Here is a 25,612-nt window from a genome sequence, read left to right as displayed (position 1 = left end):
TACTATAAACAAATTCTCTATTTTATTTTATGGATAAAAAAAACTAAAAACTACCAATAGTAAAAAAGAACATCTCCCGCTAAACGCAAAAATAAAACGTTATTTTACAAAAAAAAAATGTATTGTTAACAAATATTTTCTTTGCATATAACTTATATGATTTACGAAGTTACTGGCAGTAGATACTTTATTATATACATTTTTTAAACTACTTTAAAAAAAATACGTCAAAGAAACTTGTACGTGAAAAGACCTGGTCGCATCGACGTGGGAGAAAAGAAAAATAAATAAAATTGAAATTGGAATTTAAACGTCGATCGTTTGATTACCGTGGTCGTAAGCGACCAGTTTTGATCACAATGGTCAATTTTGGTCAGTCTCGCTAGGACGAAAATCGACTAAAGTGGTCAAATTAGGATCAAAACCGGATCTCATCACGTACAAGCGCCTGCAGCGATTTTAACATGAAATTGCATTATATCGCGACTAAAATCAAACGACCCTTTTTTAATTAATAAATTTTAGAGTCAGTTTTTTTAAATATTTTTCCATCGACTTAATCATTGTACAATCAATACATAGTTAATTATTTTTGTTTTTACATTAAGCTAAAAAGTCACATTAACGTAAAACAAATGTAGAAATGTGATTTTTTTTTCTTAAAATTTCACTGAGGACTGACTTTTCTTTCGAATATCACAAGAGAATCACGCCGAAAAAAATTGCACGTGGAATTAAGAAAAAAATAAGACCATCACGTTGCCTGATCGCAGTTTTTTTTTTACACAACAAAAAATCAATCCTCAAGTAAAATAGCGTTTTTTTATGTTAATCCAAGAATTTGTATGGATTTAAAACATATATCCTCCATTTTGAAAATTCAGTGGATTGTTTTTTCTTGTATTGTTACCCCCGCTAAATGGCCGATCAAAAACATATTTTAGTCAGCCATTTTGAAAATATTTTTCTTTTTACAATAAGCATATAATTGTAGTCTTTATAATTCCTTTAAGTGACCTAAGATTTACGTTAACTCGTCCAAAAATATATGAACTTTTCATCTTGTGACAAATTGGATAATTTTCATATAATTAAAATTCGATAAAGCAAAAATTCAACGATATCCATATATATTTTGGCCGAGTTTATCTTTTAAATATACATTAAATATTATAACAATTACGCATTTAAGAAAAAAATATATTCGAATTCGAACAAAATGTCGTCTCGAAGGAAATGTAAAGACTCGTTACATTGTGACTTTACAACGTTTAAAAATTTTACTAAAAAGCCGCCATTTTGAAAACTATCATATATCTCTGACCGGCCGTTATTAAAAGCATATTTTAAATTAAAAGCATCTAATTCTACTATGATAATAAAACCTTTTTTCAAATCGTTTGTCTATTCTTAATATTTACAGAAATAAATGAATGTGTTATACTTCGTTTTTGTTTAGTGTTGCCAGAGATTTTCTTGTGATAAACGAGCGTGCAATTGGTAGTTTTTATTGAAAATAACTGGCAACCCCGTCGTAATGCTATTTCCTCAGACTTTCGAAGGCAATAATTCGTGCGAGTCAACTTGACAACTCACTGATTACGTAAATCAAAATCAAATTCATTTATTCAACGTAATTGCCAAAGATAAATTTGTTGAAAGCCAAGTTTACAATAAGAAATACCGTAAAATCGACCTTTGACAAGATTCTTTGACGACGTTGAATAAAGGAATTTGATTTTGATTTTTGACAGACGTCATTTGTCCACCGATGTAGACGTTAACTAGACAGTTCTCACAACTAAAGGCAAGTGGAGGCGGCAAGTTGACTCGCACGATTCGATGACGTCATTCTTTGCTAAACTAATATCAGAATGACTTTTTTCGATTAAAATGAACATGAAAAAGAAATGGGATTGAACGGAGTTTCTTTAATCTAACTATAACGTTAATATATTTTACTAAATATAATATAATAACCATCGGATTTGCTACCCGACACGCACCAAACGGTGAAGCGTCGTGTATTGTTAAGTATATAACGTTCTATAGAGCAAGAAAAAAGATAGTTTGAGAACTACCCAACTAAAATGCCTAAATACAACTATCGTTTAATTTTTATTGCACTCAAAATGAACAGTGAATGTCGTAAACGTAGGAGAATAAATGAGAGATAGCCTTACTGCTCTGCTCGAATTTGCCGACAGAAATATCCACTTGATATTAACTCAGAAGAATGTAATTTTTCAAAAAAGGAAGTTTACGTGGCTTGGAGTTGGCAGTTTGTAGTGGAGCAGCGTGGTGGAGTATGCTCCTTACCCCCTCCGGTTGTTTGAGGGGAGGCATGTACCCAGCAGTGGGACGTATAAAGGCTATTTATATGTGGCTTTTAATATAACGTCAAGACACCAGGGTTGATGAGGTTCGTACTCCACCTCACAACCCACACGATAGAAGAAGAATATAAGGTGGTATACATATTTGTATATCAATATATAGCATTCAAAATTACGCGCAATCCCATTTCGTATACATAATTAAAATAAAATCGTTATATAGACATACATAATATAACAGATATAAATATTATACAGGTGAATATAGGTACATTAAAAAACTATGTCTCTTAATCTAAAATTGTATATAGGAGTCAAAATTTCTGAACGAAATGAAGATTTAAATTTTCGTTGATACTGACGGACAAAATATTTTCTAATATACATAATGGTGGTGATTGGTGATTCCTAAACACACCATCTAATTTTATTTTAAATTATACCTGTAATTTTCTTATCCGCAGGAAAGGAAGGGGACGGGTAATCGCCAGGCATACAATTTATGGAACACACGTAAATTTTAGGCAGTTTAAAAGATCCTTCCAATACTTTATATCGGCCAATAACCCGACAGAATTAAGTTGACGGCACACGTCAAACGGATTTCATATGAGCGAGATGCTTATTGTGTTCCCGGGTTATACTCAGTCCCTGTGCCATGGTTTTTCTTGCACCTACTTTTCCCCGGCTATACAGGTTGTGAGAAACTGCAGTAGTTTTAGGCGGATGACACGTTCGTAATGTAAAAATTGACGATTCAAAGTGTAACTATATATGTTACCATTCATTTTAAAATCAACAACTGTCAATAATCCGTCCCTTTCCTTTTACGCGGATAAGAAAATGACAGGTATAACTTAAAATAAAATTAGGAAGTGCGGGAATCGGGGCCATTTGCATATTATCCCGCGGATAAAATTAGTTTACGTACTTTAAGATCCCGGGAATGTCATTTGGAATTCGAATTTTTAATCACGATAAATGTTTTTTTTTTATGGGTTGGCTTTAAACGATAAGGCCACCATTTGGGTGAATCTCAAAATTTCAAGTTTGGTGGCGAAATTTCATATTATTTTTTCGTGAAAAATTGGGTTCCGACATGAAAAAGATCCAAAAGGATCCTCGGTTCCGACATGAAAAAGGAATTTTTCAATTCCCAATTTTCCCAATTTTCCCAATTTCCCCAATTTTTCACGAAAAAAATATATGACAGTCGCCACCAAACGACACATTTTGAGATTCACCCATTTGCTATGTACCTAGTTAAGTCTGCTGTAATTATTTATTTTTATTTTGGTGCAATAAATTATATTTGTATTTTATTTTTTATTTGACTTCTATAACAACTTCAGTTCGCGACGTTAGAAAAATAGCACTTTGGTTATTCTACAACAAATAATCTATATACAGGATGTTCGGGACATCGTATCGAAAGCATATGAGGAATGATTCAGATCATGATTCTGAGTTGATATCAAGTGGAATTTTCCGAAAAAAGTATACTGGAAATAATTGAAAAAAAAATACTATTTTTTTATTAATTTTCTGACACGAAATTCCACTTGATATTAACTCAGAATCATGGTCTGAATCATCCCCCTCAGTATTCGTTACGATGCCACTAACACCCTGCACGTATGTCTTGCAGTTAAGTAGAAACTATCTGACAAAGTACTACCTTCCAAATGTCACACATTTCATTAAAAAGTGATAAAAATTGTGGAAAAAAATTAAACTTTATTTACTTTACATTATACACTTAATCATGATGATTGATTGTCCATGACATTTTTATTTCTGATTTCCATTTTCAGTCAAAAAAAGTTCGCCCTATTTTGGTAATTCTTTTTTTATACATTATCACTGAAATTAAAATTATCTACAATTTCTTAGTCAAAACATTTAAGTCCTTTCATTATAAAGTCCGCATTTTTTTTGTCGTTCAGCCGTGTGCAAAGTGATACAAAAAAATGTTTAAATAAAAAAAGTATATGGGATCGATCCGGCCAAACATTAACTTAATTTGACAGGATTAAGAGTAGCGGTACTCTTCTCTCGCTCACACTCACGCGTTAAACGGCAGACGGTAACAAAGATTTTTGTATGGGTTGTCTGGTGTGTGATTATGTACTTATTCAATAACTACTTGGCCGGACAAATGTTGAGCGCCGAGAGCGATTATGTACCGAATACATATGAAACATTCCACAGTTAAAACCATTAAAGTTTCAAGTCCAGTATAACATATACCTTCAACGCGATACGCAAACTTTTTATCGCGTTAGCTCACGATCTGGAGGCCCCGGTTCGATTCCCGATGGGGACATTGTCAAAACCATTTCGTGAGACTTTCCTGTGTTTGGTACGTATATTGCAGGCTTGAATCACCTGAATGTCCTTTCATTTTTTCTTTATTTTTTGACGTGACTTATTGTAGATTTGCCGCAGATGACATTAACTACTTGGCCGGACAGATGGGGAGCGCTGAAGGCTCTCGTCCGGTACAACGTTTAAGACAACAGGCCTGAGGGTGCCCAGTTGGGCGCGAACCTCGGCTCAGTACGTCGTCTGAGAGGAAAAATATTTGAAAGAATTAATCGACCCTAGTGGGTCGATAGCCATAAGCGCTGATTGAGAGAAATCGTCGACCACGCCGGCGGGGTCGGTATCGGGGTCCACCTGATTGTCCAAATCTCTGTCTAAATTAACATAAATGTTTTATCAACTGTTCTGAGACGTCCGTCTTCGTAATATCAGCGAATTCAGTAGCGGTTTTACCTCGCTGAAGTATTTCTATCGTACTTCTGGATTCCAATTGCTTTATATGATGCATGAGTTTGGCTTCAGGCAGCGGGGCGGTTGGTCTGGCTACGGTCAATGTTGTGTTCTTGAGTGCCCTGGCCAGGGTCTTGAGGAATTTGGACCACTGTCGCTCGTTGGACGTGGCTTCTGGAGTGTTGACGAGTAACGCTGCTTTTTCTACTAGCGCGCACACGCAGCTGAGGGTTAGCTGGAAGAGAATAGATTACTTATAGAATACTAAACTAAATTATGAAGACACGGAGAAACTACTTTCCTTCTAAATATGTACCTTCTAGCTAGACATACGCAACTACACACGCACGCGCACTCACACACACCACACACACCCACTCAAACACAAACACACACACACAGACACTTACACACACATGTTTCATTCATCTATATCTTTATAATAATAGTTCGTTGCACAAACCTATAAGTTATTTAAAAGCTCACGGATGAATTCTGCCTCCTAAATTACAGGTTGACCTAGTTTAGGAGGTTGGAAAAACCTTGTTAATAACGCTCAAAAAACTTATATAATTGTATACTACACAGTTTTGTAGAAGATGATGAATACAAATTTTATTATTATAGAATGAGCAATAAGGCCGCCTGTTGTGCTTATCTGTATATGTTGTCGTTATCTTTGTATTTTGTGTGTTATGGGCGATAGGCTGATCCCTTATCACCATAAGGTTCATCATATCCATCTTTGGACTTCGTATCAACAGTGGCTGCAAGTTGTCTTTGATTACTTGTGGCTCTGCCCACCCCATTAATGATTACGGGCGTGTGTTTATGTATGTATGTATCTCTGTATTTTGTGTCCATTGTGCTCAATAAAGTATTTTATCTATCTATGAACGACTCTTTAGGGTACGTTCCTCATCATTGGCCTTATACGTCTGTTTCAGACGATTTATGACGTCATTGCCTCAAAGAAATGCACTTTCTTTCATGGCTGTGTAAGCCAATCCTAGAGCGGCAAACTCTACCGCACACTCTGCAGGAGAAGACTCCAACTGGTGGAAAACAGTAATACAGATGGCGCTGTAATGTTCTTCCTTCGTTAAACCCTTCTAATTTTATAGATAACAGACATATGCATCTTTTATCTTTATAAACGTTTTTACATTGTTCGGGAGTCTCATATCCCTGATTTAAACGCGGTAAGAATCCGTTTTTGGGTATAAATTATGACCCTTGTTATTACACCAGGGTACAATAACATATTCCACCCATTATTATTCTGATTAAAATAAATAGAAGCGGTATAGGTAACAACATAATTCCATACATAATGTGATCTAAATATGAACCAAAAATTATTTTATTAGCCTTTGGCGGCTCAGTAATAACCCTGACACCAGCGTTGATGAGGTTGGTATTTCACCTCACAACCCACACGATAAGAAGAAGAAAAATATTTTTCTGTATGCTTCTGCCCTTACATTGTATTTTTAATAATCATGTACCAGAGTAATGAGAAAATGGCCCCGATTCCTGCAGACATCTCTTAATTTTACTTTAAGTTATACCTGTCATTTTCTTATCCGCCGAAAAGGAAAGGGACGGATGATTGACAGCTCTTAATTTTAGGAAGAATGAGTAAATAAATGAATAACCCGGGCGAATTTTTAGACGGTTGTTTTAGATTTGTGCTTAAAATTGACGTGTGTCCCATAAATTTTATGCTTGTCGATTACCCGTCCCTTTCCTTTTCGGCGGATAAGAAAATGACAGATATAACCTAAAATAAAATTAGCTGGTATTTACAGGAATTAGCACCAATAGGTAATTAACACGTTAAATCTCGCCATCGCTCAAAATCGTTGGAGACGTAGCTGAATAACCGAAACATCGTAGAAAATTATAAAAAAAATACTTACATACATACATAAGACCACGCCTATACCCCGTTGGGGTAGGCAGAGACGGAATTCCACTTACAACGATCCTGACACACCACTTTCGCTTCTTCCGCTCATCAAGACTTGATGCAACAATACTTACGGGCGAAGTGAGCGCGTGCGGCGTGCGCGCCGGGTCGAACGCCTCCGCCAGCAGGCTGCACGACTCCAAGATGGCCGACCAGCCCGTCGTGTTTTGGATATACCTGGAAAATTATAAAATTGCGATATTGATTTTAAGATGAATTGCTTCTATGTGCCCTCAGCTGTTGTACGATGCAGGAAGCTACTGACAGCGCTGTGACCGTGATGAATGTGGGAAGAGTGTGTGTGAAGTATGGGTAGGGTGTGGGTAGAGTGTGGGTAGTGTGGGTAGGGGTGTGGGTAGGGGTGTGGGTGGAGTGTGGGTAGAGTGTAGGTGGGTGTGGGTAGAGTGTGGATACAGTTTGGGTAGGGGTGTGAGTGGAGTGTGGGTACAGTGTGGGATATGTGTGGGTGGAGTGTGGGCAGAGTGAGGGCAGAGTGTGGGTAGAGTGTGAGTGGAGTGTGTGTGGGGTGTGGATGGAGTGTGAGTAGAGTGTGAGTAGAGTGTGGGTGAAGTATGGGTAGAGTGTGGATGGCGTGTAGGTAGAGTGTGGGTGGAGTGTGGGCGAAGTGAGAGTAGAGTGTGGGTGAAGTGCGCGTAGCGTGTGGGTTGAGTGTGCGTGCATACTAACTTCCTGTAGTGCGGCGCGAGCGGCGCCAGGCCGGCGGGATCGCGCCTGGCGGCGGCCGTGAGCGCGGGCAGCACGCGGCTCCACACGCCGCGCAGCAGCGGGTGGCCGGCCGCCGTGCGCTGCAGGAAGCGGGACAGCAGGGTCTGTACCGGGGGTAACACAACGTAAGCTCACAGGTATATCCCAATTGGAAAAGTCAGAAATACATCCATCGCAAGTCACACCTCACCGATCTTTCTGTTAGAGCCGTATCGCCGTCTATAATGGTCGAACCAACTGTGTTAGTGAAAACTGCACTTAACATAAATTAATAACATTGGGGCAAATCTGGCATCAATGTTCGAACCAGAGCGCCCCGATGGAAAAGCAAGCTCGTGAACCACAGAACCACAGCGACTATGTCTATCCGCAAGTGATTTTTCAAAAAAACGCTCACGGGTTTTCCTACAGAAAAATCCACTTGATTTCGTCTCAGAAACATGGTCTGAATCATCCCCCTCAGTATTTGTTACGGTGTCACGCTCTTATGGGTGCAGCATTTTCCATGCTACTTTTTAAGGGAAAAATAGGGCAGTGGTTTCCCTCTTGCCTTCCGCCCCGCAGTACTCTGTCTGACGCAAGTGAGATGGCGCCCAGAGTAGTCTATTACAAAGCCGTACTAGGACTCCAGTCCTCCGCCTCTGAATAGTACTGACAGTTACTGCTGCCCTCTGTCAGGTTAGGGCCTAGCTTATTACAATACAATATTTTATTTATTCTTCCTAGAGAAATTCAATAAAATTTTACGGTAAAAATCTGCTTGTATTGCATTCAACAGTTGTAGAACTTAGCCTGAAAATTCAAAGGACAAATCTTACAAGTATTTTTTCCTGCATTTACTTATTATTTCTGCATTAACTGTGTAACCTCCGTGGTCCAGTGATTGAGCGTTGGGCTCGCGATCCCGAGTGCCCAGGTTCGAATCCCTGTGGGGACTAAATCACCTCTGCAACCGTTGAGGTGAAGACCCGTATCCCTGGGGCAAACCCATCTTAATAAAAAAAAAATGCGTCTCACCCGTCCTTTCCTGACAGTAAGCATCTGTTGTATCCGGTCTCCGTGGAGCAAACCAGCGAACATCTTATTGATCAGCTCATCCTTGTCTTCATCCAGGAGATTCTTCACCGGAGGCTTCTGGCTCACCGCCAGGTTTACCACCTGGGAAAATGAATAGCAGTTTGTGAATGGCGAAAGAATACCATTAGAGACGTGGTAACCCGCTGTGAGTTCGCAGCTCTCAGCACGGGCCTAAACCAAAGATTTTTGCATCATTCATGTTTCGATCATAAATAATCTAACCATTCTGTCCCGTCGTGTCGTCGTGTGAGAGTGAATAGGCATTTGCTAGGTAAGCGTGATCCAGCCTAGCCCACATCGTCAGATACCATCAGGTGAGATTGTGGTCAAACGCAAGCCTATATTATTTAACAAAAAAAAAAATATCACGTGCTCAGCGGTGAAAGAAAACATCGTGAGGAAACCCACTTAAATATTTTTTGTCGGACCAATGCTGTTTGTTTGTCGGACCTTTGCTTTTTGTCGGACCTATGCTTTTTTCGGACCTATGCTTTTGTCGGACTTATGCTTTTTTCGGACCTAAGTTTATTGCTGGACCTATATTTTTGTGGGACATTCTCTCTCTCTATTTAAGAACTGCGCTCTTGTCGGTGGAGTAACCGCCATTCCTCTCTTCTTCCCGCCAAAACCTTCACCTCCCGATACGACACGACCTGCACCTTCTCTTTTATTTGTTTCATAAATGTTATCCTAGGTCTACCCCTTCCTCTCTTCCCTTCAATTTTTCCTTCTATAATGTTTGTTATAAATGAATCGTGTCGTATCAGGTGGCCAATCATATTTCCTCTCCGGTGTGGGACATTGTGGAGCTATTTTCGGAATGACTGGACTATTTTGCTGCTCACCTGTCTCTTGTCTATGGCGTCGCTCTTGGGGCTGTCCTGCTTGGGGCGGCGCTGCACCGACTCTATGTTTCTGAGGAACACGTTCGAGTCCTCTTCTTGCTCCTTCTCGAGCGCCTCCTTCTGCGCTTGTTCTAGTTGCTTCTGCTTCTCTTCTCTTTCCTAAAAAAAATATATTTTAAACTTCGAATTACCGATTCGCATCAATATAAAATAAACGGAAGGGTATGTAGCAGAGTACAAACTCTGCACATACCGGCCTTTCGTTCTGACCATCATCATTTTAAATTGCGAAATTCTCATTCCATTCCGCATTTTCTTTCATTTTACTTTCTTTTGACTCACTGTATCCCCAACCTTCATAAAAATAACAAGTAATATTATACTGTTTAGGGCCGTGCCCTATAACTCTTGATTCTTTTGTGAAGTGTGTATATTGTGAACTATGTATATTCCCATCCTGTTTGTGAAGTGTTCTTAATAAACTGTATATATTCCTGCTTGCTTCTAATTTATCATCGTTATCACCAATCACTCCCCTACTCTGCCGGAACGTCGGGATACCATATCCTCACCACCCAGCGTGTCACAGGTATCTGTTTGAACTAATTACAGAACTACTGAATAACATCAGTAAGTAGTAACTGGGACCAACGGCTTAACGTGCCTACGCGGGTTAGATGGTCAGACAGGCATTCGCTTCTGTAAAAAACCGGACCTGTCAAATCTTCAGGTTAGGTAAGCGGACCCTGTCAAAAATCAGGATAATGCTAGGGAGATGTGTGAAATCCTTTTTTTGTTATTACTGTACGGTTTATACCGCACATCGTTATAATTTGTACATACATACATACATACATAAACTCACGCCCGTAATCCCTAATGGGGTGGGCAGAGCCACAAGTAATCAAAGACAACTTGCAGCCACTGCACTGCATGATGGACTAATGTTATGGGCGATAGGCTGATCCCTTATCACCATAAGGTTCATCATATCCATCTTTGGACTTCGTATCAACAGTGGCTGCAAGTTATAATTTGTACATTATATCAATTTACGCTGACATATTACAATAAATCAGTTCACGTATAACAAGCGCCGCGTGTACTCATTTCCACTCCTTTCCGAATAATTCAGTAATTTTATCATTTTAGATCAATCAAGTTAAAGATATTACGGCCACATCAAGGACCGTACAATTACCTTGAGTATAAGCGCGTTGGAAATAGCGAGGGGGTCGTTGAGTTCCTCTAATCGGAGCAGGATCAGGTATAGAGCTTCGATGTCCAGTAAGAGCTGCTTCGTCCGCCGCATCTCTCGCGGGATCTGCAATTTTAAAAAAAATAAACATTTCGATCTACCAAAATGAAACAAGATGGAAAGACGACCAGGGATGCGTTTGAAACGGATTGTAGAGAGATCTCTCAGGACATGGAGAAGTGCAAGCTCAGAGCGGAGGCCTTTGCCCAGCAGTGGGACAATCCAGACTACGAAAAAAATAACAGATTTTTATATACAGGGTGTCAGTGACATCGTAACGAATGCATACGGGGATGATTCAGACTATGATTCTGCGTTGATATCAAGTGGATTTTCCTGTCGGATAATTTATGAAAATGTATTGTTTTTAACTATTTTCGCGTAGTAAATTCCACTTGATATCAACCAAGAACTCCTTCTGGGAGAACAACTCTGTCAGTGAGTGAGTGAGTCAGTCAGTCAGTTCAGTGGATCTCTAGCTTAATATAATAATTACGTAGTTTATCATGTTTACCTCAGCAGGGTTGGTGGTGCTGGCGACGCTGGGGGCCCGGCTGGCGCGGCCGGGGGAGGGCTCGTTGGCGACCAGCTCCACGTCGATGATCTTCCGGGGGGCCGTCACGCTGCCGCACTGGGGAGGAACACCATCATCATTAGAACTTAACTCCGCCTATCACAGCATCACGCCTAGATCCCCAAACGGGTAGGCTGATGTATAGTAGGTATAATTTTTAGTCATTTTTAAAAGCTTGCAAAAATAGAAGCTCAAAGCGAAAATGAAGGTTGGAACATCATATTTCTAATAAGTAATGACATTATGCATGTTATTGTAGTATAAACATTTTAATTGTCGCAGTAAAACCCACCAAAATTATTATTTTAGTTTAAAATACACCAAAACAAGTACTCCCGGTCAATCCGAGTCGCAGCATAATCCGACCGCGTTACGAAGCGCCGCATTTTTGTATCAAGCGCTGTATCTATCGTCTGTCTCTGTCTAGCCGTACGACGAGAGGTTGATGAGGTTGGTAGTCCTCACAGCCTACACGCCAAGAAGGACTACCAGCGTTGCCAGACGTCCCGACTTCGGCGGGACGTCCCGATTTTTAAATCAAAATTTAATGTCCCGCACGGGACAGGCTCAGTCCCGCTTTTCGGGAATAACTCGACCATGCGTGCAACGTACTGAGAAAGCGTGGGCGGATGACACAGACAAGTGTGCACTGGCCGCCTGGCCGGCGCGTGATGAAGGAAATCAGTGAGCAGGTGGTAAGTTGCATTATTCATATCGTCACTGGAAAGGCAAAATTACATAAGCGCCAAAATATCCTAAAATAGTCCATCTTATGATATTTATTACTAGACATAGAAATTTAAAAAACAATGTAAACTTACGTTGATGTCATCTAAATTGGATAAATGGGTAAAAAGTTATGATAAAAAACGAATAAAATACTTTAAGCGGCTTTTTCTTGAAGTGGCATTTTGGCGCTTACGTAATTTTGCCTTTTCAGTGACGATATTCATTTATTGCATGTCACAAACATAAATTAAGGTGGAACATAGTAAAAAGGTACATGTGTCGCCCTGCAAGGGCACGGCAATATAAAAGAGGCGACACTAGGTGCCTTATTATAATAATATTATAACAACTAACTAAATATTATTATTAAGTAATTAGGTAGGTACAAAATTATATCATACAGTTGTTTAGTGTGTGTACCGCACCACACGTGTAAAACTTAATAACAAGTAAAACTTAATACGTGCGTAATTACAATTAAAATACATTTTCTATGGATATTTTTGCTATCTATTGTTACGTAAACGTAATTTGAACTCAAATTATAAGATAAATATTCAAAACCTTTTTATTATATACGTTTATTTTACTATGTCCCGCTTTCGACGAAAGAATCCCGCTATTTTCACTCAAAAAGTTCTAAACACCCGACTTGGCAAAAAAAAATCTGCCAACCCTGGCCAGTACGTACCTGCAGCTTCCCGAGCGAGTTCTCGAACTGCTGCGGCGCGTACGCCCGCGTCGCCTGCGCATCCTCGCTGCTGGAGTTGTGGCGGGCCGAGTTGTGGCGCTCGCGGGGGTGACTCTCCTGCTTCACTGCTGCAACGGACATGCTGGTTACTTGGCCGGGCAAGTGGTGACGTTAGAGGCATATGTATAAGTAGAATAGAATAGAAATAGTTTATTATAAAAGGGCGCCACACACAAAAAAAGACAACAATATCATATCAAATTTCCACTAAAACAATTACAAAAAAGCAAGACGGATGTTTGTCGAAATGATCATAAGGTGGTGGTGGACGTCCTGAGATAAAATGGCCTCACTCAGCACAAGTCGCGGCGTGAACCCGGACCTCCAGATCGTGAGCCTAACGCTCTAACCACTAGACCACGGAGGCTGTTATTATGAAGATAATAAAATCAATAGTCTATATCTAATAGTCTATATGATTCTATAGTCTCTGCTTACCCCGGTGGGAAATAGGCGTGAGTTTATGTATGTATGTAATAAAATCAATTGGCCACTCACCCCCGCTATAGAAGGGATGATTCTGCTGGTTTGCCTTGTGCGCTTCTTTGACTCCCTCCTTCTCTTTACTCGCCTGCCGCTCTAAGAATACCTGCAACAATATGGAATAAGTCATTCTTTATTTTGCTAAGAGCAAATTCACATTATGAGAAACACTTATCTAAAAAAGTGTCTTTAAAAAAGTACTTATTGAAAGAGTCTGTTAAAAAGAACTTGCCAAAAATTGACTGTTGAGGTGTCTGTTGATAAGTGTATGTTGAAAACCATCTATTGGAAATGTGTATGTCGAAAAATGTCTGTAGAAAAGTATCTGTGGAAAAGTGCCTGTTGAAAAGTGGCTGTTAAAATGTCTATTGAGAACCATCTGTTGAAAAGTCTCTGTTAAAAAGTGGCTGTTGAAAACCATCTGTTGAAAAGTCTCTGTTAAAAAGTGGCTGTTGAAAACCATCTGTTGAAAAGTCTCTATTAAAGAGTACCTGTTGAAACGTGTCTGTTAAAAAGTTCCTGTTGAAAAGTGGCTATCAAAAAGTGTCTGTTGAAAAGTCTCTATTAAAAAGTGTCTGTTGAAAAGTCTCCATTGAAAAGTCTCTATTGAAAGTCTGACTGTTAAAAGCGGTCATTTTATGAAATGTCCATGGTGAATACTGACCGTGTAATAAAAGTCGTGTATATAGGGCGTCCCGGAGCTGAGCTGCAGCATCTGGATGTTGAGCAGCCATTGTTTCTCGCGCTGCGTCATCAGGCCGGCGTACTCGTCCGTGTCGCTGCATATCGACCCGTCGTCACCGTTCATTGCGTGCCTGAAGGGGTAAACAATCTAAGTCCATTTGTTACATATGCCTACTATAAGACTATCGCCGACGCAAAACCTGCGTTAGCGTTAACATCTAGATTGAAGACAAGCGACGACACGTTCCGCGGACTCAATATTATTTCCCCACTATTTCGACATTTCCTTTTTGATGTATAATTTTAGATTGTCATTACTTATTCTTGTATCGAACAAGTTAGGTTCTCTTAGTTTTAATTAATATAAGTTTAAATATTGTAATTTCAATTACTGAAATTAAATAGTTTTATAAATCATTTCGGTTTTTTTTTCGATCCTCCGGCAGCAGCCTACGTAATTCATTCATACATACGGTCACGAGCATTATATGTATACACGTTGGTACCATGTCACATTAACTTTTTTGACAAATTGAACTGTAAGTCTCACTAAATGTCAAATATGTTAGTGCGACAGAGTCCTAAAGTGGGTACTTTATATTGCTCATGACTGTACATGAAGAGAAAATTAAATCGTAAAAAATTCTGACTCAAACGGGACTTGAACCCGCAGCTCTTGTCAAGCCGGGATGAGCGTGTTAACCATTACACCACTGGAATAGCCGAGCGAGACAAAAAAATTTTTTCGATAAAAATTTTCGCCCAGTTATTATTTTTTTATTTTTTTATTTATTTTGTTCAAAACACTACAAATTATTTATTTACACAGTATAAGACGCTTATCTAAAAGCCTGAATAAGGCTTATGCGAGAAGCGAATGAAAATTGCTCGCTCGTTACAATAATATCATAACATTACGTTACATCTTTAGAACCCAAGTATAAATTCTTTAAAGTACGTTTACATGTTTTACTATGATAATGTGTTATAAACTATGGCCGTGGAAGCCCAGTTCCTACGACGCTTGCCACACTTTGAGGTCGCAGGTTCGAATCCAGCACAGGCCTAAACCAATGATTGTCGAAATCATGTTTGGATCATAAATGATTATCACATGCTCAGCGGTGAAGGAAAACATCGTGCAGAAACGCACATTCCCGAGAATTGCATGTTCGGATATGACCTAACCTGTATTGGATTGGTTTTCCCTTCGGGGGTTGGAAGGTGAGACAGGCAGTCGCTTCTGGAAAAACCGGACCTGTCAAATCTTCAGGTTAGGTAAGCGGACCCTGTGAATAACGGGATACGGCTAGGGAAATTAAGATGATGTTATAAGGGCCTTATCTCACTAGGACACGATAGTGGAGCAACCACAGTCGTACCACTAATAAATTGCCTGCGCGCGTCCTTGGGTATGTGTGTTAGTAGAGCTTTGCTGTTGTACTTAGTGTTGCCGCTCGATAGCGCCCTATCGATAGTTTTCGATCGAAATATCGATAGTTTACCAAACAACGATAGTATCGATAATTAATCGATAGTATCGATAGCTCTTTTTTGGCGATACTATTGATAGGCCTATCGGTTGGGTAGATGATTTTGGCTGTTTACTATCGATAGTAAAACTATCGATTTTTCGGCAACACTAGTTGTACTTACTATTTATGGATTCGCGGTTAGGTTAGTGTATAAACTATGGAATTATGAATAACTTACCTATTATTATTACTGTACATGCCATTATGCCTTTGATTATTGTAAATGTTGCTATTAACAAATTGATTGTTGTTGAAGACGTTACTTCTGTTGTTCAACATCGGGTGATGGCTTGCGTTGTGAAAGCTGCTGTTGAACTGTAGCATCGGGTGCGTATTTTGTATCAACTGTACTAAATTCTGCGACGTTAGATTCTGCGCCGCTAAGTTCTTAGAGTTGTTGTAGACTCGGCTCTTCTGCATTTTCTGTTCGGGTTGTGCCCTCTGCTGAACCTTCTGGTTTTTACTCTGTGGCGATTGGATAGGGTTAGGCTGGCTGATCGGTTTCTGGTTGATTTGGGTCGATTGGTTTTTCTGTAACATCTGTTGGTTGAGCACTATGTTTTGTTGGTTCAACTGTTGCTGGTCTGGTTTGGGTTGTAGATTTGGGCCCTGAGAAAAATAAAATACTTTAAAATATATTGATAACATCAAACGATTGATATTGATCGATTGATGAATGTGCAGGAAGCAAGAGAAGTGTGTCAGGGTCGAAGCAAATGTGCTGACGGGCAAGACAGACATGCTTCCTTACTGCTTAAAGGATTACGCCCATTTTGAGTAAATAAAGACCCAAAGGGGGCAAACAGATAGCCTATATACATCTTATTGCTCGCTACAGGCCTCCCGTTAATCCATCGGAGGGGGTACGGAGCATACTCCACCAAGCTTAGGGTTGCCAGGCCCTAAAATAAGAAGGCTGGACTCTGCGCTATACAAAAAACCCTAACAAGCCTAACACGCAAATATTTCGCGGGACACGACCGCTAAAAGCCGAACATGACACCTTGCAAGGCAAACTAGACACTCTATTGCAATTTGCCTTAATGTTTCCTGTCTATTTATTTGTACTCTCTTGTGTAAGTTGTTTTTCTTACGTGTTTTGATTGTAAGTTATGTGTTATTCCATATTTTGTTTTATATTTGTTACTGTGGTGTCCTTATATAATAAAAGTTACTGTCTTTCAAACCACGCTGCTCCATTGTTATCAGGAGTTATAATTTATTTATTTATTTATAAATACATACAACATTACAATGTAACCTAATGTGCTGTATGACGCGAAAAAGAATATAAAAATTAATACAACAAAAAAAATAATGAATGAAAAAAGAAAAATAAGACTATAAATAACATGAAAATCAAAAAAAAAAAACAAATTAAAAGGTAAACTATCACACAAAAAATAAAAATAATAATGGAAAAAAACAAAACAGTAAATCATTAATAAATCTTCTCGCAAAAAGCCAAACACTCTCTCCATACACTCTATACACAGACACTACACACAGGACACATAAAATACTTACACGAAAAGTAGGATTATACTGGCCCACAGTTTGGTTAAAATTCTGCCTGGGCATGTTCATTCCTGGTGGTGGCGCCATCATCCTGGGTTGGCCCATCATGTGGGGGAACTGGTTCATACCGGGGTTGAACTGGTTACCGTTTGGGACCATCTGGTTCACATTTTGGCCCATCTGGTTCACGTTTTGGCCCATCTGGTTCACATTTTGGCCCATCTGGTTCACATTTTGGCCCATCTGGTTCACGTTTTGGCCCATTTGGTTCACGTTTTGGCCCATTTGGTTCACATTTTGGCCCATCTGGTTCATCTGATGTACTTGCATGTTTTGTGACATGTTCATCATGTTATTCTGCCCCATGCTGTTTTGAAAATTCCCCATGTGATTTGCATTCTGCATAAATTGGTTCACGTTTTGGCCCATTTGGTTCACATTTTGGCCCATTTGGTTCACATTCTGGCCCATTTGGTTTTGCATCATGTTGGATTGGCCGAGTTGGGTGCTTTGGCCGATGATTTTGTTGAGTGATTGATTCATTTGAGTCATATTGTGTGGCATGGATTGTTGCGGCGCGAACGGCAGTGGCACTGGCGCTTGTAGGCCGGGGGGCCTTTGGAGAATTACCGGGGGAAATCTTGGCTGCAAGGAAAAAAAACAAGTTTTAAAGCAAAAATTATCATTCACTCACTGTGGTCCTGTGTTCCTGGTGTCCTGTGGTACACCAGCTTCTTCAATCGAACCCGGACCTCCAGATCGATAGCTCAACACTCTAACCACGATGCTTAAATCAGTAAGTAATAACCGGGACCAACGGTTTAACGTGCCTTCCGAAGCACGGAGCATCTTATTTCGGACAATCAGGTGATCAGCCTGTAATGTCCTAACCAAACTAGGAATCACAAAGTGATTTCTGTGATATGTCCCCACCGGGATTCGAACCCGGGGCCTCCGGATCGTGAGCCTAACGCTCAACCGCTGGACTACGGGAGCCGTACGGCCGTATAGTCTACTCTTTAAATTGGGGTATAATCGTAAGCTTATGTTATGCATGGCAATCGACTAATTTTACAACAAATCCACAATACAAACTATGGTGCTAATTCCTGTAAATACCATCTAATTTTATTTTAAGTTATATCTGTCATTTTCTTATCCGCCGAAAAGGAAAGGGACGGGTAATCGACAAGCATAAAATTTATGGAACACACGTCAATTTTAAGCACAAATCTAAACCAACCGTCTAAAAATTTTACATCCCTCAATAACCCGACACAGTTAAGTAGACAGCACGTCAAACGGATTGCATACCAGCGACGTACCTTTTGATTCGCCCGGGTTATTCATTCATTTACTCATTCTTCCTAAAATTAAGAGCTGTGAATCATCTGTCCCTTTCCTTTTCGACGGATATGAAAATGACGGATATAACTTAAAATTAAATTAGGCGGTGTCTGCAGGAATCGGGGCCTATGTCAAATGCTGTCGGATACAAAACCAAGAAGAATCTTACAGACAGACTGATGCTACCCACCTACCCACCTCCCGTTTAGCACTGCACACCAATAGCCCACTAGTTATGTCAATCAAAATATATAACCACCTTCCTGATACTATTAAAAACAAAACCAACGTTAATTCTTTTATAAAACAACTAAAGCTACTACTTATCACTAAAAGCTATTACACAGTCAATGAATCCAGGGTCAATGTATACAGGGTGTTAGTGACTTCGTAACGAATACTGAGGGGGATGATTCAGACCATGATTCCGAGTTGATATCAAGTGGAATTTTCCGTCGCAAAATTCATGATTTTTTTTTAGTTTTTTAAAATTATTTTCAATTCTATAGTTTTGCGATGAAAAATTCCACTTGATATTAACTCAGAATAATCAGCTGTTTCATCCCCCTCAGTATTTGTTACGATGTCACTTACACCCCGCACAAGTACATACTGTACCCATACAAGTAGGTATTGGTGTTAGTGACACCGTAACGAATACTGAGGGGGATGATTCAGACCATGATTCTGAGTTGATATCAAGTGGAATTTTCAGTCGGAAAATTCATGAAAATTTTTGTTTTTCTTTTTATTATTTTCTGTTCCATACTTTTGCGACGGAAAATTCCACTTCATATCATCTCAGAATCATGGTCTCAATCATCCATCAAAGTTTTCGTTACGACGTCACTAACACCCTGTATAAATGATAAACTAAAATGAATAAATTTTAATATTTTATAAATTAAATCATAATAAACATATAAAACAATACTTAAAATATAAGTGCAATAATATTGTTAAAATATAGTAAGTATAATAAATACAAGTTGTATCGCTGACTAATAATTAAGTATGTTGTCCTCTCTACCAGTTGCAGTGCCCTTACCGGGTCCATGTTGATACTATAATACTTACTTCTGTATTTTTATGACACCACAATTTGTACGAACACATGGTCGCAATAAAACATTTCTATTTCTATTACCTGATAGAAGTTCTGTTGTTGGTTGAAAGCCTGTTGTTGTTGTTTGTGCCGCAGCTGTCGCTCCAGCTCCTCCACCGTGCACACATTCTTGAGCGTCGGCACCGGCTGAATAGAATCGTCACAAATTTAACACTTTCAAAGACAGAACGTCTAAATCAAAATCAAAAGTGTTTTATTGCAATTGTACAGTCCAAAAAAAAAGATGTCATAGTTTACATTATAAAAAGAAAAAATACAGTTCTTAGATACAATTTAACCCAATCGGGCGTGCAACATTACATAATTATATACAATATTAAAATTAATTTATTGTCAATCTAGTGTGCAAATTAATAACCCTAGCAAACAAATAGTCTACGTTTTTAAGAAATAATAACAAAAAAACTATCTGTCTAATGACGTTCCGATTCCAAGGTGTCATACTATCTATTATGAACCATCAATGTCCCATGGTCTCTGCCCGTGAAAGGGTTAAGAACCACTTGTCGGTGTGGCATTCTCCATGCTATTTTTCAGGGTAAAATAGGGCAGTGGTTTCCCTCTTGCCTTCCGCCCCGCAGTACTCTGTCTGACGCGAGTGTGATGGCGCCCAGAGTAGAATAAAATCATCATCATCATCAACAGCCTATATACGTCCCAATGCTGGGCACAGGCCTCCCCTCAATCAACCGGAGGGTGTATGGAGCATACTCCACCACGCTGCTCCACTGCGGGTTGGTGGAGGTGTTTTTACGGCTAATAGCCGGGACCAACGGCTTAACGTGCCCTCCGAAGCACGGAATCATCTTAGTTTTTCGGACAATCAGGTGATTCAAGCCTGAAAAGTCCTTACCAAACAAAGGACAGTCTCACAAAGTGATTTCGACAATGTCCCCATCGGGAATCGAACCCGGACCTCCAGAATAAAACACACAATAAAATAAAATACACAATTATAATTAATCTACATACAGGGTGTCAGTGACATCGTAACGAAAACTTTGAGGGGTGATGAATCTTGGTCCGATGACTCTGAGTTGATATCAAGTGGAATTTTATATCGCAAAAGTATGGAACTGCAATTAATTTAAAAAACAATAATCCAATACCGTTATGTATACCGTTTGATATCAACTCAGAATCATAGTCTGAATCATCCCCCTCAGTATGCGTTACGGTGTCACTAACGCCCGTACCTACTTGTATGTCTACTTGTATATACTTGTACGGGGTGTAAGTGACATCGTAACGAATACTGAGTGGAGTGATTCAGCTCATTATTCTGAGTTAATATCAAGTGGAATTTCTTATCGGAAAATTCATGATTTTTTTTAATTATTTTCAATTCCATACTTTTATTACCATTCCATATCATACAATTCCATACGATTTCACTAACACCCTGTATATCTTAACCTAATATACACATTTAACTATATATACATTAAGTATAATATATTAGGTAAAAGAAGGAGGTATGCTCAAAAGTGACAGCTAACATTTCAAGATCAGCCCAGCTGAAGTCATCACGTCATTTCGTAAAAAATGAATTACCCACGAGCAATGTTTTTATATTTACTTTGCAAAGAAATTTTGAAAGATTTTTACTTATGTAACAAGTAATAGTCATTAAATACATAAGTCAGTATGTCACTTAATTTACAATAATAAAATTTATGGTTTTGTCGCCATTTGCCATGTACTTAGTTAAGAGACTTTTTGTAATTATTTCTTTTTATTTTGGTGCAATAAAGTGTATTTGTATTGTATTGTATTGTAAAATTATGACCTGGCAATGTTGGAGATGGCAATTTAATGGTAACACTTACGTCATCAAAGGGCTAGCAATGGCGGCTTGTCATAGGATTGAGCATACCTGGTTTTCTTATACCATGTAGGCTATGATCTGTGTTACACTGACCGTTGGTGCGAGCGTGAAGGGTAGCTCGCTGTGTCGCCACACGCTGGAGCCCAGTGCGCGGGAATGGACGCTGTCCCGCTCATCGAGCACCAGCTGCGACAGCGACGCCTCTGCAAACAAAATTGGGTAGTCAGGACAAAGAACATCATCACCTTAGCATTATGCAGTTTTTCACAGGGTCCACTTGCCTAACCTGAAGATTTGACAGGTCCGGTTTTTTTGCAGAAACGACTGCCTGTCTGACATTCCAAGCCGTCAGCCCATACAGGTTAGGTCACATACCTCCGAAAATGCATTACTTGGGAATGTGGGTTTCCTCACGATATTTTCCTTTTCCCATCAACCCTGGTGTCAGTGTCAGGGTTACTATTGAGCCGCCAAAGGCCCCTGACATGACTCATGTAACGACTACTTTACTTACATCAGTAAGTAATAACCGGGACCAACGGCTTAACGTGCCTTCCGAAGCACGGATCATCTTACTTTCGGACAATCAGGTGATCAGCCTGTAATGTCCTAACCAAACTAAGGATCACAAAGTGATTTTTGTGATATGTCCCCAGCGGGATTTGAACCCGGTACCTCTGGATCGTGAGCCCAACGCTCAACCCATTGGACCATGGAGGCCGTTGCCCAGCAGTGGGACGTATATAGGCTGGTAATGCTTTAATATGAGTGGTATAATGCCCTTGAGCGTCTGAGGAGTAGTTGGCTCAAAACTGCTCGTGTATGTACGTACCAAGGTGGGCGGCGTGGTCGAGCTGCTGATGTCGTGGCCTGCTGCTCTCCAGCTGCTCGGCAAGCTGCTCGTGCTGCACCTCCCAGTCCGGGGCCTCCGCTGTTGACGAGGAGTAATCATATATCTTCTTCTATCGTGTGGGTTGTAGTGAATTACCAACCTCATCAACCCTGGTGTCATGATTATTATTGAGCCGCCAAAGGCCCCTGACACACCTCATGTAACAACTACTTACTTACATCAGTAAGTAGTAACCGGGACCAACAGCTTAACGTGCCTTCCGAAACACGGATCATCTTATTTTCGGACAATCAGGTGATCAGCCTGTAATGTCCTAACCAAATTAGGGATCACAAAGTGATTTTTTGTTATTTGTCCCCACCGGGATTCGAACCCGGGACCTCCGGATCGTGAGCCTAACGCTCAACCACTGGACTACGGGAGCCGTACGGCCGTATAGTCTACTCTTTAAATTGGAGTATAATCGTAAGCTTATGTTATGCATGGCAATCGACTAATTTTACAAGAAATCCACAATACAAACTATGGTGCTAATTCCTGTAAATACCATCTAATTTTATTTTAAGTAAGACCACAGAAGCCTTTAGTAGTCTAGTGGTTCACCGACATGCTTCTCAAACCGGGAGCGCTCGTTCGAACTTGCACCAATGAGTTATTTTATCTCCAGTTCAGTTTTCACTGACACAGTTGGCTCGACCATTATAGACGGCGATACCGCTCACCTATCACATTGGTCTAAAAGAAAGCTCGGTGAGGTGTGGGTACTTATGATGTACCTCTGAATAACTCAATTGAGATATAGTTGAGCTTATGTTAAGAGTGCGAAGGATGGAGGGTATAAGCTGGACTGAAATGGTGTCAAATGAAAAAGTGCTGGAAACAGTTGAAGAAAGGAGAACCATATTGAGGACTATCGAGAGCCGGAGAGGAAATATGATTGGCCACCTGATACGACACGATTCATTTATAACAAACATTATAGAAGGAAAAATTGAAGGGAAGAGAGGAAGGGGTACGATAACATTTATGAAACAAATAAAAGCGAAGGTGCAGGTCGTGTCGTATCGGGAGGTGAAGGTTTTGGCGGGAAGAAGAGAGGAATGGCGATTACTCCACCGACAAGAGCGCAGCTCTTAAATAGAGAGAGAGATGTTAAGAGTAGTAGAGGTGTGGAGATGACAATGACGGCTACATACTCAAATATATGGATATTCTGAGGAAAAAAGAAAAATAACTTACAGTCCTGTCCAAAGGTTTCATCGTTGAGAGCATCATACTCATCCTCTGACGGTTCCCCGCCTCCTTCATCATCATTTAAGTTCTGAAAAAGAAAACATCATTTTAGGCAAAACTAAACGAGCGCAGAGCCGAGAAGAGTGGGTGGGTCAAGGAGAGAGAAATATAAAGAGTACAATAGGCGACCTTATTGTTAAGTAGCAATCTCCTTCAGGCAACCTTTAAGTATAGGAGATATTTAATATTATATAAATGGGTAGACACACTTAAGAGTATATAAACTACATAATAATAATACACACATATATATTATCCTCCTAAGGCCCACGACCCTACTAGTAGCACTAATCCCATTGTTTTATTATATATATATATATATATATATCGTCGTAAGGCCTGGATTTCCAGAGATATTTTTTGTGTGTTCCCTTTTGATGCGCATACTATCACCCTTGGATAATGAGCGCTGTGGTGTATTGGTATTCAAAACAAAGTTTCAAACAGCTTGCTTTGTTTGTTAGAATCAGGGCATTGACCTCTGTGTGGCCTAAACCGATAGGCCGTGAACTACTAGGGTAAATATTATCTAGCCTATTCAATCCCACTGTTGGGCAAAAGCCTTTCATGATGACGTGGTTTCAAAATCTACTTGTGACTGTACAAATTCAAATACAAAAATATCTTTATTCAGTAGGTAACATAGTTACACTTTGAATCGTCATTTTGTACTGCAGCTTCTCACAACCTGTATAGCCGGGGAAAAGAAGCTACAAGAAAAACCTTAGAACAGGGACCTAAACATACTTTAAAAAAGAATAAAAAAAAAATTGTTATACAATCTAGTAATTTGGCTGCATAATGTCAGTTCCCAGACAGTTAATCCCAACACTAACAGACTTGATCTCAGCTTAACATAAAACATTTGGCACACCTTATTAAGTTTTGATAACCTACAATCTAATATAATATTGTATACGAATGAAATTTAAAAATAAGAAATGCAGTTCCTGGAGAATAGCTAAATAAAAGATTTTTTCTTAATGCCACATTTTTCTTTACCAACATTAATCAAAACTTGAATCATATTGTGTCATGACTGAAGTTACAACACTGTAACAACCTGTTCCAAGGCAGTGTGGATTGTATTGATCTTTTCGAGCTTTAATAAGTAACTAGCACGTTAAGAAGGCGGCAAACCACTACCCCATGATGTGCTGTTCAACGATATAAACAAATGACACTAAAAACCTATGCCTATACACGAATTTTATATGAACGCAAAACCCGATTGTATTTCAGCTATTTTCACAGTCCATACCAAAATATCAGCGACTTTACCGCAAGATGAGCTTCGGAAAAGGCGGGAAATAGCAGACACATTACGATAAAAACAAAAAAATAGGCCCAAAACTGGAAAATAAAACATCGAAATGGCACGCTGGCAGAGTTGCTAAGAAAACGAAAGGTGGCATATTTAGCAAGGAAAAGTCGGTTGGTTCACGTAGAAATTGAATAAGGCTTACCGATAGCGAAGTATCGAACCCGAAGAAAGAATCTGCCATTGGAATTTTTCATATATCATGGACAAAAATGACATGACTTGTCATACTACATATGTCGCAATGGCGAAGGCGGCCATTACTGAAGTTTCGTGGCATGGGCGCCAGGTGGCGTGTTGTTTAGTGTTGCCATTAAATATTAACCACCTCCCGTACCAATAAAATGTGCCGTTCCCGGGAATATTCTCCCTGTATAATACATGAAAGAACAGTTTGTATAAGAATTGACCTATTAGTTTTTACGACGGATACATTCCCACTTTGTAAACACTCCCGGGAACGGCACAAGGCTGTCTGCTATACTAAAATAAAGAAAGATCAAAGAACATTAGATGCCTCGCCGTGGCCGATATCGAGTAAGATCGATTGATGTTCAGATTTCTTTGAATTATTTTGATAA

At 39.6% G+C, this 25,612-nt stretch overlaps 1 protein-coding gene across 2 annotated transcripts; it reads right to left on the bottom strand.

Annotated features, from left to right (window-relative positions):
* LOC126379126 (putative uncharacterized protein DDB_G0271606) lies at positions 1 to 25,305 on the bottom strand. Of its 2 annotated transcripts, none has more exons than XM_050027752.1 (17): positions 25,177 to 25,305; positions 23,657 to 23,738; positions 22,397 to 22,495; positions 21,658 to 21,767; positions 19,758 to 19,862; positions 17,273 to 17,908; positions 15,924 to 16,354; positions 14,191 to 14,341; positions 13,542 to 13,632; positions 12,984 to 13,111; positions 11,504 to 11,620; positions 10,933 to 11,055; positions 9,732 to 9,890; positions 8,827 to 8,967; positions 7,771 to 7,913; positions 7,158 to 7,260; positions 1 to 5,346 (listed from the first exon to the last, which is right to left on the bottom strand). In XM_050027752.1, the coding sequence occupies exons 1-17, from the start codon at positions 25,213 to 25,215 to the stop codon at positions 5,041 to 5,043; spliced, it is 2,964 nt and encodes a 987-aa protein (XP_049883709.1). In that variant the 5' UTR covers positions 25,216 to 25,305; the 3' UTR covers positions 1 to 5,040. The 2 variants fall into 2 exon arrangements, with proteins under 2 accessions (XP_049883709.1, XP_049883710.1); XM_050027753.1 differs by having other exon boundaries at positions 12,984 to 13,108.
* Between the last annotated feature and the right edge of the window lie 307 nt (positions 25,306 to 25,612).

This window comes from Pectinophora gossypiella, chromosome 28 (assembly GCF_024362695.1).
Source record: "Pectinophora gossypiella chromosome 28, ilPecGoss1.1, whole genome shotgun sequence".
NCBI classification, from domain to species: domain Eukaryota; kingdom Metazoa; phylum Arthropoda; class Insecta; order Lepidoptera; family Gelechiidae; genus Pectinophora; species Pectinophora gossypiella.
The sequence above is the reverse complement of the archived record's forward strand: the minus strand, read 5'-3'. Positions and strand labels throughout refer to the sequence as shown.

Excerpts from the sequence above, each read along its gene's own strand:
- LOC126379126 (XM_050027752.1), bottom strand. The coding sequence starts at position 25,215 with ATGGCAGATTCTTTCTTCGGGTTCGATACTTCGCTATCG. Across the intron at positions 11,056-11,503 it reads GCACCACCAACCCTGCTGAG|ATCCCGCGAGAGATGCGGCG; the intron begins GTAAACATGATA and ends TTAAAATTGCAG. Across the intron at positions 5,347-7,157 it reads CGCACGCGCTCACTTCGCCC|CTAACCCTCAGCTGCGTGTG; the intron begins GTAAGTATTGTT and ends ATTCTCTTCCAG.